At 35.3% G+C, this 14,117-nt stretch overlaps 1 protein-coding gene across 6 annotated transcripts in view; it reads right to left on the bottom strand.

Annotated features, from left to right (window-relative positions):
* LOC127861948 (uncharacterized) overlaps nucleotides 1-14,117 on the bottom strand; it is a 28,464-nt gene that overhangs the window by 5,109 nt on the left and 9,238 nt on the right. For all 6 annotated transcript variants that reach the window (XM_052400718.1, XM_052400721.1, XM_052400716.1 and 3 more), the window contains 3 exons: nucleotides 11,011-11,083; nucleotides 192-243; nucleotides 16-71 (listed from right to left, as the gene is read on the bottom strand). In XM_052400718.1, coding sequence (XP_052256678.1) covers nucleotides 16-71; nucleotides 192-243; nucleotides 11,011-11,083 — 181 coding nt within the window. The remainder of the gene's footprint in view (nucleotides 1-15; nucleotides 72-191; nucleotides 244-11,010; nucleotides 11,084-14,117) is intronic.

Raw genomic sequence — 14,117 nt, 5'->3', positions numbered from 1 at the left:
TGTGTCAAGATTTACCTCTGATCTGCACTGGTCAATATGCTGAATAGCTGCCTGGAACTTGTCCCAAACCTCTGAAATAAACAAATTAAACAAAGTAATATATATACTTTGTGAACGTAAGAAATATTAAAATTTACTGTAGATTGCTTTTTTGTAGTATTGTGAAAGTACGCATTGCTAGTACCACGTACCTTGCTCGGCTTGCTGTCCGTCGTTCGTCAGGTCACATATTTCTTCTTCAAGCTGTAACGGAGTTGATATTGTTAAGAATGAATAACAGGCTTGCTAAATGCATTTACACTCCTTCGACTTTTTAAGCATTAATAATATTTATAGTCTGAATTCCATTTTTAGAAAATCTGCTCAACCATGGTATCGCATAGTGAAAAATGTGCTTCAAAGCTATATGATGTATGTGATGTAATTGGAAAATGCTGATATCCATCATTGGTTTTGCCTCGCTTTAAGGTCAATAGTCAACTAAACACATGTTTTCTCTCAATATCTTAAAAATGGTATGTATTTAAACAAAAGTAAATAACCAAAAATATATTTAAAAAGCTCACAAATTCCTTTGACACATAATGTACGGTGTACATGTGTTTATCAAATAAAATGTGCATACATAAAAAAAGTGTGCGTCTTAATTTACGATTCAACTTTTCATGTGAACGTTTATATTTAACACGTCTATTTAAAAAAAGAAAGGGCCTGCATGGGATGTCCTTGGTGACATTGACACCATTAAATATATAATCACGTGAGCCTTTAGGGTTAGCGTCTGAAAATATTCAATCCATTTGAAATCTGAAAAAAACATCTGGATTTAACTTGGTACTGATTTAAACATTTAATTAGCACATAAGATCGAATGTGAAAATAGAATTATGGGTGACGTCCATGCCATTTGTAGAGAATTTTATGATTATCGATAAGTGCAAATGCTTAATTTATTATTATTTTACAAATAAAAAATACAGTGCATCTCCTAAACCCAACTCTGTACAGACCGGAATCCTCTGAAACCCGAACAGATGCGACGGTCCCGTTTTAAGTTGTTCGTTTTGTGAACAACAAACCTTACTAGAAAAAATTTGGCTGTAGAATCAAAGTACAACGAGTCACTAAATCACATAAAAAGTATGTAAACTGTTGTATCCGTTCAACATTTCTCTATGTAATGCAATTGTTTTACACTCAACCTGCATTATCGAAGGGGAGGAAGTTCCTTTCAAACTCAAAAGAGTTTTATTTTAATTTTATTGCTGAACAAAATGTTAGGAACATTTTAATTTAAGGGATTCTTATGTCCTAAGCTGACAAAACACTAATCCACAACAGAAAAAACGTATGTGCTATGACGCGGAGGAATACATTAATGCATATTAGTGCGGTACAAACCTTTACCACATGATATACAAGTGAAAGGATTATGTAATCGGACCGTTTCTGGTACGCGGAAAGAAGATGCGCCGTTTCGAGATGATAAATAATTTCGCAAACGTAAAAAAAATTGATTGGAACATAATATGCTTTAAACAATGTAAAAATAGAGAAGTAGTTTAATTCCTTTCAGTACCTAATTATCTTGACGTGAGCGACGTAGAATTGTACACATTCTTATAATTATCTCGCTTACTAATGGATGCATTTGTGTGGCATTTTTCAGTCGTAAAACTGTTCGTTTGATAGTAATGATAGTGAACGACAGAAATACGCATCTCGTGTAATCATTTATAATCAGATGCTATAAATAAGTAAGGTATCATCTAACTACCCGCAGCGATAAACAGCGCGTTACGTTTAATCAGGCGAATACCGTATGGATATTGGAGCTGTTATTCAACCTAGGACCAACAAAATCAATGTTAAATTAGAATTTCTCACGTTTAACAAGCACTTTTTACACCCAGTAAAGTGTTTTCATCATAGTAAAGTTAAACGACATTATTTATCGTTCATGGTCTTCTTTTATAAACAAGTGAAATTTAAGCCGCACAAGCAGCAGACGAATTGTATTAAAACAACATAAAAACATAACATGATCACTCTCACACTATTTGCAAATAATAGTTTGAATAATAAAATATTATATTTCTCCGGTAAAGTATCGTAATAAATCATAGGTTAAATGAGTACAAACCATGTTATGTAAAGCATTGAAAAACAATTCGAGTCGTCACGCAAGAGATCTTGTTATACAATTACAGGTGCAGGCATCTGCAGTACGTGCTTTAAACAATTTTTATGTATTCTATGTATACCCTACTCATATAACATGCTTCAATAGCAACGATGTCTAGATTTCTTAACTGATACGTAAATGTGTGAAATATTAGTAACAAACGCATTATCTGTTAAGCAGATTTGGTGACACAAGATGCGACATGTGCAGTATTGTTTTCACATAATCCCATGCCAAAAACCGGTAAAAAAGTACGTACGTTTTTAATATCAAGGTGTTTAAATTAAACATTTATAAATATATGCTGAACAATATTTTTTCCCATCATTTTATTGAGTATAATATATTTCACGTTGATTCAGTTGGTCGCCATGTTTTTTTGTACTGCATTTTTATCATTCTACAGTAAAATTATTAAGAAAACACTTATATTGCACCACATAAAATGCTATAAAACTATAGTATTGAAGTACACATATAAACTTTATTATAGATGCTAGGTATTTCGTGTCAATCTCTTTCACATATGAAAGAGCTGTTTGTCATTTGGAAGTCAGGTCCCAAACTGTGCTTAAAAGGAAGTTAGTTCCAAAAAGGGGGGTTAAACCGTTATAATTCGGCATTTAAATGATTTAATAGACATACACGCGCGTCGAGATAATAAAATAATCGTGAGTTATGTTATATTTTACTGTAAACATGCACAAATACTGTTTATTATGAGAGAAAATGATATTCGAACATCCAACATCTCGAAGGTCAAGAAATTAAACAACAAATTTGTCGAAGGTTTTGCTTCAATAACTTTTTCATTCCGACGTCTACGGTATTGAATAAAAAAACCGAGGGGAGCACAAACACCGTAGAGCCGAAAGGGCTTATTCATTTAAAAGAAATATAAAAATAAACTGGCTTACCGATCGAAAATATCCGCTACTCCTTCACGAAAAACACGAAAACGAAGCCCCATTGTGGAAGTTTTGTTCCAGCTAACCTCACTTATTTCATAAGTGGAACAAACGCGTTTTTTTAAGCTCTTCGGCATTTTTTACTCTACAATTTTTTACATGAAAACGGTACATTTGAAAATGCACTTTTATTATATTTAAAGCTTTTTTTAAATTGTGAGATATTAATACCCTGAAACTTGAACACATTAAATTAAAAAAATCTATGGAAAGATTGATTATTTTATTTAATTTTATATTGATTTCTGCCCATCATCTACGTATACATTGAACATCAGATATTGTTAACCGCTAGGGGATGCGTTTGATGGCCTCTAGTTTACAACTGGACTAGCTGTCATTCACCGCAGAAGATACAAATAATGGTGATGTTCGAGAATGACTATGAGACTGTCAGTGTTCATTTTGATTTTGAAATAATAACTATGCAAAGTTCGAAACCTTTGTTTGTGGTGCGTGGAATTAAAATGAGACATTTAGGACACCTCAAAAGGGCTTTAGAGAAAAAGAGACCTTTTAAAACTTAAAAATACAACATTATTGTCATTGTCTGACCTTAATGCAAGTTAACAAATCAATAGATGGATCAATCCGTTTTAGGGTTGATTAAAAAACACACATTGTTTTATTTCTTCTTCAGGGTCTTGAAAGTAGAAAAATGATATTCGCTAAATAAATACAATTAGAATTTAGGTTTTGGAAAACCACACTAAAAAAACTGCTCGTTGATAACTAATATGCAGACATAGCATGGGATTGCACTTAGGTTGACCTATTATTTGGGGCTAGTCAAAGCTACTGTTACTAAAACAATGCTTCTGCTAGGTAACTTATAATGGATGTATTGTAATGAAATGTTTTGTGAGGTTAGCATATTTATCATGGTGTTTAATACATGGGTTTATAATAAAGCTTTATGTTCACAAAATGGCTCCATGTATAAAGTAAACAAAGAGAAACGGGTTCTATTAAAATGGGTTCTCAAGTATTTTGCTTGCAATATTTTAAAGTTGTATTTTTTCAAAGCCTCCCTTATCAGTTGCTGTATATTTGTGTCTGGTTGCAATACTGTTAACTAAGGATTTTGTATAAACTTCCTGATGCTAATATTGTACTATGGCTGTTTTTGAACTTGAAAGTTCCTCATAACAATGTATCAAATGACCATGCGTTGTTTTTTTTTTCCGTACCCGTCTTCGTCGTTGTAACAATAACTGTTAATAAGTAATATGATGAAGCACATTTACTCACAATAAAGTACAGTATTGCACACACAAAATTTAATTGATAAAGTTTCACATTATGTTGTTTAATTTGATAGCATTTTTTTCAGTGTGACATTTAAGATTACTATTGAGTTTATGTAATTTTCTTTTTAATGACATGTTCATGTCAACTTGTTACATTGTGCATTTTTGTATTAAAATGGGTAAACAGGCTTTTTATTGGTTGTTTAACGAACATATCATATTTATAGTGTTTGAGCATTTTATTTTGTATTTAAATCTTTAATTTCATATACCATTGATGTTAAAAATAAATATTTATGTGGTGTTTTTTTTAGATAGAGTGAATAGAGGAACTGTTTGATTTGTATTTAGAATTATTCTAAATAATACTACTACCACCACGATATACATTGGGTATCATAATGATGTCCAATGACCAGGCATCTAACACGGGTGGTTTATGGCACCATGCTGCTATTTAGTATTTGTCGGCACAGTATCTGATCATAACAAAGTAATGGGTTTGTGCTACAGGGGCTATTAAACCACAGATGAATCAATAAACAAGATAGATCTTTATTCAAACAGCGCGATAAAAAAAGCTCTTACAAAGAGTGTCAAATGTGTGAAAAAAATGAAGTAAAACAAGTGCTTTAATCAAGATTTATTTATAATGTATTGACACTAAAACTGTGAAGTACATATTTATTACTTATTCGGACAATGTAATATTGTGTTTTCTAAATCATTACATCGCCGAATGTTCAAATTAAGAGTGAAAGGTTCAAATCAGATGCGGCGTTGTGTGGGACTATTGTAAATGGTTACACGTTCAGCCTCGTTCTGGAGTTCTGCGAGTCACGTGACTTTGCGCTCTTATCAATTTAGGCCTATTGTGAAAAGGGTCTATTACCCGCCCGCAGATAACATAGTATAAATACATAGTATATCTAGTGTAAATGTCAACATCAACGACAAGATGTTTGAATAATTTATATAAAAACAAATCTGTCAATATACAGACTCATTTATCCTGCATCAACTGTGAGGCTTTTAATGGGACAATGAAGAACTATCCATGTTACCTTATACCTATAGACGTTCCTTTGTTAACGTAAATAACAAAAAATGTTTTTGTGATCTTCGCCATATGCGGATTGATATAGGTTTGGTTTTGTTCGCCCATCTGTCATTCCATCCGTCTGAACCCCTTTTAAAATAGAACTTTATCCGGCTTGAGCTGTATACTCTATAACCTATGAGCCACAGCCATGCGATTTACAACAGTCGTTCTGAATCATCTGGGATTGAGTCACATGCAAGGCACATTTCCCTAAATACAAATATAAGGTCACACATTGAGGTCAAAAACAACAAATTTGATGAATTATACATAACTTGGCATTTACTTCACCATGCATCAAGGTATTCTGTAATAACTTTCTCCCTTACCTGGCTGTGTGTAAAATGTAAGACTCGTGTCTTTATGGTTAAGGGTCATGTCACATACTGAGTTAAAATGTTAAACAGGTTGATAAAATGTTCCTTATGTTGTAAGAATTATATCGTAGTGGAATGTACTCGATCATCTGGGTCTGAGCCACATGCAATACCCATACCCATAGATGCAAGGCTAAGGTCATCAATTGAGGTCAACGGCTACAAATTTTACGAATGAATGGATGGCATAAACAGATGGGGTAATCACGTGAAAAACAAGATGGCGACGTCCATGCCGAGGCAGGTATTTTTCGTCGTTTTATACCCTTTATTACTTGATTATTTATTTTTATTCCGCTCACTTTCCAGCCATATTAGGAAGAAAGTTACTGGCTTCTATTTCATAGTCATATTAGCTCTATATCTCGACTTTACTTGGTGCGAAATTTCTTAGCAGGATGACCTAATTAGGGCTCCACTAAGAAAATTTGCGGGGAGTAAAGTCGAGATATAAAGCGAATTGAGATACGAAATAAACGCTAATCACCTTTTTACTGATATGGCTGGAAAGTGGGCGTCATTTAAAAGATAAACAGAGGTAATAAAGGGTATAAAACGGCGAAAAATTACTGTCTCGGTATGGACGTCGCCATCTTGACTATCACGTGATTACCCCATCTGATAAATATACTCGTTATATATAAAACATACTTTTCTCCGTTGTTTGCTGTAATAACTTGTAATAAATGTCCTTAATTTACAATAAAATTTGCTATAACAATTTAAGATATGTTTAAAAGCTGAAAAGTATACTTAATTAAAACTCCTACTTCATTTATTGCGAAAATGATAATTAAACAAGAGGGCCAAGATGGCCATAGTTCGCTCACCTGAGAGGAGTCGGTTTATTCAATCTTTACCAAATGTCAAACTTTACCTAGATATTGTCCAGACAAACATCCTGGTCAAGTTTCATCATTATTGAACAAAAACACTGGCGTATGGATTGTTTTTGTTTTTGTAAGATTTGACCTGGTTACCTATATTTTGAGTTGACCCCCCTTACCAAACATCAATATTTGCTTACACAAATAAATATTATGATCAAGATTAATAAAATCTGAAACAAAATTGTGACCTCTAGAGTGTTTACAAGGATTTTGTATAATATAATGAAAATTTGAACAATCTAAGGGCAATAATTATGGCATTAATTAATTGATTTTGCTCATTATCAAACAGAGCTACAGATAAGGTGCGTATTTGCGTACATACCCAATGTAAAATTGCCGATTACGCATAGAAAAATTGAACTCTGACTACCGAAACCCTGCGTAACTAGTAAAATTGTCCCGGAAATACCCGGGTACGAAATACCCGGATTCTTTCCGCTTCGTCCAACCTTCAGTATAACCTTCAGCACAATAGTATGTACGGAAGAAGGCGTCTATGTAACTACGTATTATTGTTGTGAAAATGTCAAAATCGCGAGACCGTACACAGGGAAATATTGTATCACAGGCACACAAAAAAACAATTTTAAAAATCAGCAGCGGAAAAAATAGTGAAACTAATTTTTGACGATATTGTGTAGGAGGCAAGCGCTGACAGTGCTTAAATTTTAAGAAAACTAGTGGAAAGAATCGTCGAACTTTTTTTAAAATCAAGACTGTATATTATGGATACATCTTCATAATTACTCAAGATCTCTGAAACTTATCAATTAAGAGTGGAACTTCAAAAAGCTCATTCAGGTAAGCATTTGAGAATTTAAGACCATGAAAATACCCAATTTTAATACAAAAATACCCAATTGCCAAGTAAAGTAGTGGGTATCGACTTTTTTGTACCCTATTGAAAATGAAAATACCCAATTGAACTCAAAAGTAGTGGGTATTTACCCAGTTACTCAGAAAAGTTATCTGGAGCTCTGTTATCAAACTTGACTGAGATCTTTCAGCAACTTTGATAAAGAATGCTTGAGAAATGTGAATGCTAGAGTGTTTACGGACGGCAGACAAAGACCAATCCCAAAACCACACCTGAGCAATCAGGTGAGCTAAAAAGTGTGTTTCACCGATCTGAGCCATTTTCCAACTTGTCCGAGAAATCAATAAAACCAATGTTTTGACTAAGTTTCACGATGATTAGGCAAAAAAAGTGACTTCTAAAGTGTTCAATCACAAGGTTTCTCTCTAGTCACATAAGAAAAACTGCCCCACCCCCCTGGCGGTCATGTTTTTTTACCGATCAGGACCATTTACAAACTCATCTGAGATATATATAAAACCAATCTTTTCACCAAGTTTCATGATGATTGGGCAAAAAATGTGAATTCTAGAGTGTTCACAAGCTTTTTTTACTATATAAATATAAGAAAACTGCAACCCCCCGGCAGCCATGTTATTCAACTGACCGAAACCATTTTCGAACTCAACTCTTGTATCAACGAAACAAATGTTCTGACCAAATTTCATGAAAATTGGGCCAAAAATGTGACTTCTAGAGTTTTCACATGTTTTCACTATATACATATAGAGAAAAATGCCCCGCCCACTGACGGCCATGTTTTTCACCGATCTGGACCATTTTCAAGCTCGTTCGAGATATCAATAAAACCAATGTTTTGACCAACTTTCATGATGATTGGGCAAACATTGTGACTTCTTGAGTGTTTACAAGGTTTCTCTATAGCCAAATAAGGAAAACTGCCCCGCCCACTGGCGGCCATGTTTTTCATCGGACCGAAACCATTTTGGAACTCAACCAACATATCATTTAGGCAAACATTTTGACCAAATTTCATGAAAATTGGGCCAAAATTGTGACTTCTAGAGTGTTCACATGTTTTCACTATATACATATAGAGAAAAATGCCCCGCCCACTGGCGGCCATGTTTTTTCACCGATCTGGACCATTTTCGAACTCGTCCGAGATATCAATAACACCAATGTTTTGACCAACTTTCATGATGATTGGACAAAAATTGTGACTTCTAGAGTGTTTACAAGGTTTCTCTATAGCCAAATTAGGAAAACTGCCCTGCCCACTGGCGGCCATGTTTTTCAACGGACCGGAACCACTTTTTAACTCAACCAACATACCATTAAGGCAAACATTTTGACACAGTAACATGAAGATTGGGCATGAAATGTGACTTCTACAGTGTTTACAAGGTTTTTCGTTTTTTTTTTACCTAGTGACCTAGTTTTTGACCCAGCATGACCCAGTTTCGAACTCGATTGAGATATCATTGGGACAAATCTTCTGACCAAGTTTCATGAAGCTCGGACAATAAATGTGGCCTCTAGAGTGTTTACGAACAAATGTGGACAGACGGACGACGGACGGACGACGGACAAAGACCGGTCACAAAAGCTCACCTGAGCAATCAGGTCAGCTAAATATTAAAGTATTGTTCCGAATCTATATAAACAAGATACTATTAAATAGAAATAACAATACTGACAAATTATCAAAGATCATTGGGTTTTCAATTTAAAAAAATCTTTTATGTTAATTTGAAAAGCGCCTAAACATGTTTAAGTTATATATTTTTTTAGTTTTTTGTTGAGCAATAAAAACGTGGGCGTAACTAACCAATCAATTTCACTCCCAGAGTTGACTTGCTTACAAACAATTACTTTAAAACGAAATGCTGCTCAAAGTATAAACCACATATGCGTTACTGTGACCACAGATGCGTTACGGTTAGAGCTTCAGCGTTTCGTGCAGTGTAACCGGGTTCAGTTTGCAATATGTTTTGCGACACATTACAAGTAAAAGCATTGTGTACACACCGGTCTTACTGACAATATCGTAGTGACGTCACCATCTATGAATAGAATGCAAGTAAAGGAGATTTCAACCATAAACGGAATTCATTGGGCCATTATATTAACTAGAAATGGCGCGGCAGAGGCCGACGCGTATCCCCACGCCGCATGTTTGGCCCAGGGGCGCCCCATGGTTGGAAATGGAACCATGCATTATTGAGATTGACAGTATTGTCATAAGAGATGTTCAGTATCAATTTGAAGTAAATCGGTGTAGAAATGAAGAAGTTGTAAATGTAAAATAACCTAAAAAAATGAGTGAAAATCTCTGACCCGGCCCCACCACAAGCCCCATAACTTTTGAGACAGGGGTCAGATCAAAATTCCAAATAGTTCACTGTCGCACATATGCTCATAGCTACCATGTGTGTGAGTTTCAAGGTTCTAGTGCTAATAGTGTAGGAGAAGCAGGTGGCCAGGACGGACGGACGGAAGACGGAGAAAAAGTGGGGATAATTATACATTTTGCGATAAATTACCTATAGGAATCAAATTGGGTATATTCTAAAATAATATACCTAAAAGCCCGTGTCAATTTTCAAAAGGGCTTTCAACATAAACTAGTTTGGTCTGTTTCGTATTATTGTTATTATAATTATCATTATTAATTAGCAATGCTTCATTAACTGGATTGGATGTGTATCGCATTATTGAGATCGCAAAGAAGTTTTCTTTAAATGTGTATTCGTCTTAATCCTTAATCGACGTTGTCATACTAGTATACTTTTTCACATACAGAATTTATCAGCCTGAGGCCGATTCTTAAGTGTTTTTTATTTTTATTTTTGCTTTTGTCAATGCATCAAGCATTTATTACTTGACTTGGTCGTCTTACCCCTCCCACTTATATTCAACGGGACAAAGTACAAAATATACATTCCAATTACTATGCTCCCATTATATGTATCAAAAAATTACTTCTTCAGGATGTTTTCTATGTGCAACAAATCTTCAATAATCGAGTTTTTTTTAACGTTCGCATTAATATTCATATCAATATGTTAATTTAAGTAAGTTAAAAATTGCTTATCAATAAAAGCACTTTCTTTTATTTTGAAAACTGACAAAGATATAAAGCGTTACAGCGGATATGTAAACAATAGCACCGTATTTAACTATTTACCTTTGACCTGTTTCGTGGACATTACATTGGTGTTTGCCGTACAATTTTTGCTAGAGGCGTCCGGTCGAAACACGCAGAGGTAATATTCAGCTACACAATAATTATATTGAAAAAAATCTTTCTATCTAATGTAATCGACAATGAGAAAGAAGTCACTTTGTTTTAAATGGACTCCGGCCTATTAAAAAAATAATGGAAATTGGGATTGTATTGATAAATTGTACATGCCTCGGCCATACATTGTTGAAAGAACTCAGCACTTTTATCTTCGTTGTCTGGCTTCTGTGGATCGTAAATGACACTGGAATAGAAATACAAACCGTTCGACTTTGTCCCTTGTAGTGATGCCGAGTTCCAATCGAATGCAGAAAATCAACATTGTAAAAGACGGTGTTTTAAAATCGAAATATTGTTGCTTAATGCACTAGCATAAGGGTTATGTGTATGCTTGTTTTAGTTTCTTTTTCAACGCATTCTTTTGATGGATGTTTAAACCTTAGATTCAAAATAAAAACAACTTAGTTTGTTTTTTTTAAACAATTCTGCATCAAATATATACGAGAAATACACATATGTTGCATATAAGTAACAAACACAATTGAACTTTGAAGGACATGGACCTCTATAACCGTCACACCCGACTTACGTTATTACTTCGTTATAACGAAAACTCCAAAGGCAGTGCAATCGCGAAGTACGATTGTCGCGAGAAAGCTCTCACCGCGTCTAAACGCTAAGAATGCCAAGTGTAACCACTTTACCTCGATTGTTTTGAACACGTTCAAAATAAACGCCGTAGTTGGCGACAGTACAGCGCCTTGGTTAGAACGCAGTAGGAGCGCTCTGAGGCACCTAACATGCGGAGCAATTCTTTCAGTAATAGATTCGCGAAGAATGTCACAAGGACGTAGTGCAATCATATTTAAGTCGCTGTGGAAACGCACTCGGTTCATAGAGGTTTTTACTCTGCAGGGACCCTACTGTCAATGGGTTTCTTAATATAACGACTCTGTCACGTTCTTGGTCGTGATGCAAATGCAGTGCAAACGCGTGTTAAGGCAGTAGTCTTTGAAGACATGCAACAAATTTAGTATGAACTCATTTTCTACACAGATGAGTTTGAACTACGAGAGACCGTTGTATTAACGCCATAAAAATCAAAGTACTGACAGTAATGGTGTGACGATGCTTTAGAAGAGGATGGATGTAAAAGCATCAATTTAAGTTTATCTACATCACCACAATTGTGTATGTGGGTACGAAAATTTTGGGTACGAAAAAAAATGGGTTCAAAAATTTTGGGAACAAACATTATGCCCCAAAAAAATTGGGTACGAACAAAAATTTGGTTACGAAAAAAAATTGGGTAGGAAAAAAAATTGGGTACGAAACTAATTTGGGTTCGAAAAAATTGGGTACAAAAAAAATTGGGTACGAAAAATTGTGTGTACGAAAAAATATTTGGGGGTACGGGGAAGTAGTACCCGTTGGGAACTTGACCTATTCAGCGAATCTGGGAGGCGGGTTACATTCTCGATCAAATATAACAAGAAATATCTTTAAAAAGATATTTGACGTGTATTTTCTGTACCACTTACATCTTAAAAAAAAACGTTCTGTTACAGTAAAACGTTTGTGGGTTATAACATAACGTTTCAGAAGATATATTTAAAACTTGATATGCTCTTTTATTACACCATGCTCTTCAATTTCACATGTAGACATACCAAACTTTATATTTCGGTGTTTCCTTTCCAAAGTTAATGATGTTATGTGAAAGGACGTGATTTCACATGCCCATGTGCATGAACATATAATTTTTCTCTTCTGATTATTGTTTTGTTCTCTAATTCAATTAGCTTAGGCATGTTTGTTTGTTAAGTACGGCAGTAATTTCATGATGATTCCCGAAAGCAGGTATGAGCACATGGTAGTAAGAGCACTTTAATACGTGAGTTCGCCAATGAACGCATGGTAAGGTTAACTAAATATCCGCGATATGACCTAATATGTGTTTAAAACAGCAAACAATATCCAACAAACGAATGAATTATCAAACATAGTATGTGCACTGATGTGGCTCTGTAATTTCTGTTTGAAAAGTTTATTAAATATGATAAATGAGAAAGCACGCATAAGAGCGAGTTTCATAGATGTCGTACGGCTGTGTGTGTGTATTTGAGATTTATTTACAGGTCGTCCAGCGTCTTCTCGACTACAGATGTATCGACCTGCCCCTGTGACCCTTCAGGGGAGAAAATAAGGTCATATTATACATCATAGCACGATGGCCAATGAGACCTTAATGTGACTAGATGCTATTTTTTTTTTTTTTATGGATTATTTAGTGGTTTGCCTTTTATCAAAATGGTTTTTGCAGTATTCCTATTATCTCTAGATTATCATTATCCTTATTGGCATTAATGTAAATTCCTTATAGTTTGTGTGTGGTTTTTGTGCTCTCCGCCCCAAGAGGTGTTAGTGGGGGTTCGAGCGGGATACAGAGGGCGCCCCGATTCCAGAGGCGCCCCTGGTTCTTTTAAGTGCCCGGTGTACAGCAGCGATACACTGCACCCTCGTTTAACGTGTTAGTACATAAACATAGATTAGTACAGATATTACTCTATTGCCCTGTGTCTTGGTGTAAATTCACATGGGCTCTCTCTGTTGTGCTGTTGGATATTGTCAGGTGTTTAATGGTGTTGCAAGGGTCAGAATAGTTTTGAAGTTTAATATAGTAGAAAAGGGGCTGCGTTTGTGTGGTTGGACCGAGATGACTGGTTGGTTGTTGGTGGTACAGGGAGGACAATATCTGGTTCTACACTTTCTTTCTTTGGGAGACAATTTTCACGCGCCTTTATTTGTTTTTGAGAGAGAGAGAGAGAGAGAGAGAGAGAGAGAGAGAGAGAGAGAGAGAGAGAGAGAGAGAGAGAGAGAGAGAGAGAGAGAGAGAGAGCGCACGTTCTTCTTCCTGTTTACATTGCTAGTGGTTACACAGATGGTAATGATATGTATTAGTGCATTTTGTTCAGGAGGGAATAGATCTGGGATGTTAATGCTGACCATCCCTCTAATTCGATCTGACCCTCATAGTGACAAGGGTAATACGTGCAGGTTAGCAATACAAGGTTTACAATTCAACGTCAAACGTAACAAGGCACAGGCATGCAAGGAAAAAACTTACACTACTCTACAAGAAAAAATCACCTACGCTACAGTAGGGGAAACAACAACAACAAATACCGTCACCATTCTCTTTTTATTTTTATTTTTGTCATGTTGGGTATGTCATGTCAACGGGGCCAGAGTGCACGGATGTCATGTCAACGGAGCCA

This window comes from Dreissena polymorpha, chromosome 16, assembly GCF_020536995.1.
Source record: "Dreissena polymorpha isolate Duluth1 chromosome 16, UMN_Dpol_1.0, whole genome shotgun sequence".
Lineage (NCBI taxonomy): Eukaryota > Metazoa > Mollusca > Bivalvia > Myida > Dreissenidae > Dreissena > Dreissena polymorpha.
The sequence above is the reverse complement of the archived record's forward strand: the minus strand, read 5'-3'. Positions and strand labels throughout refer to the sequence as shown.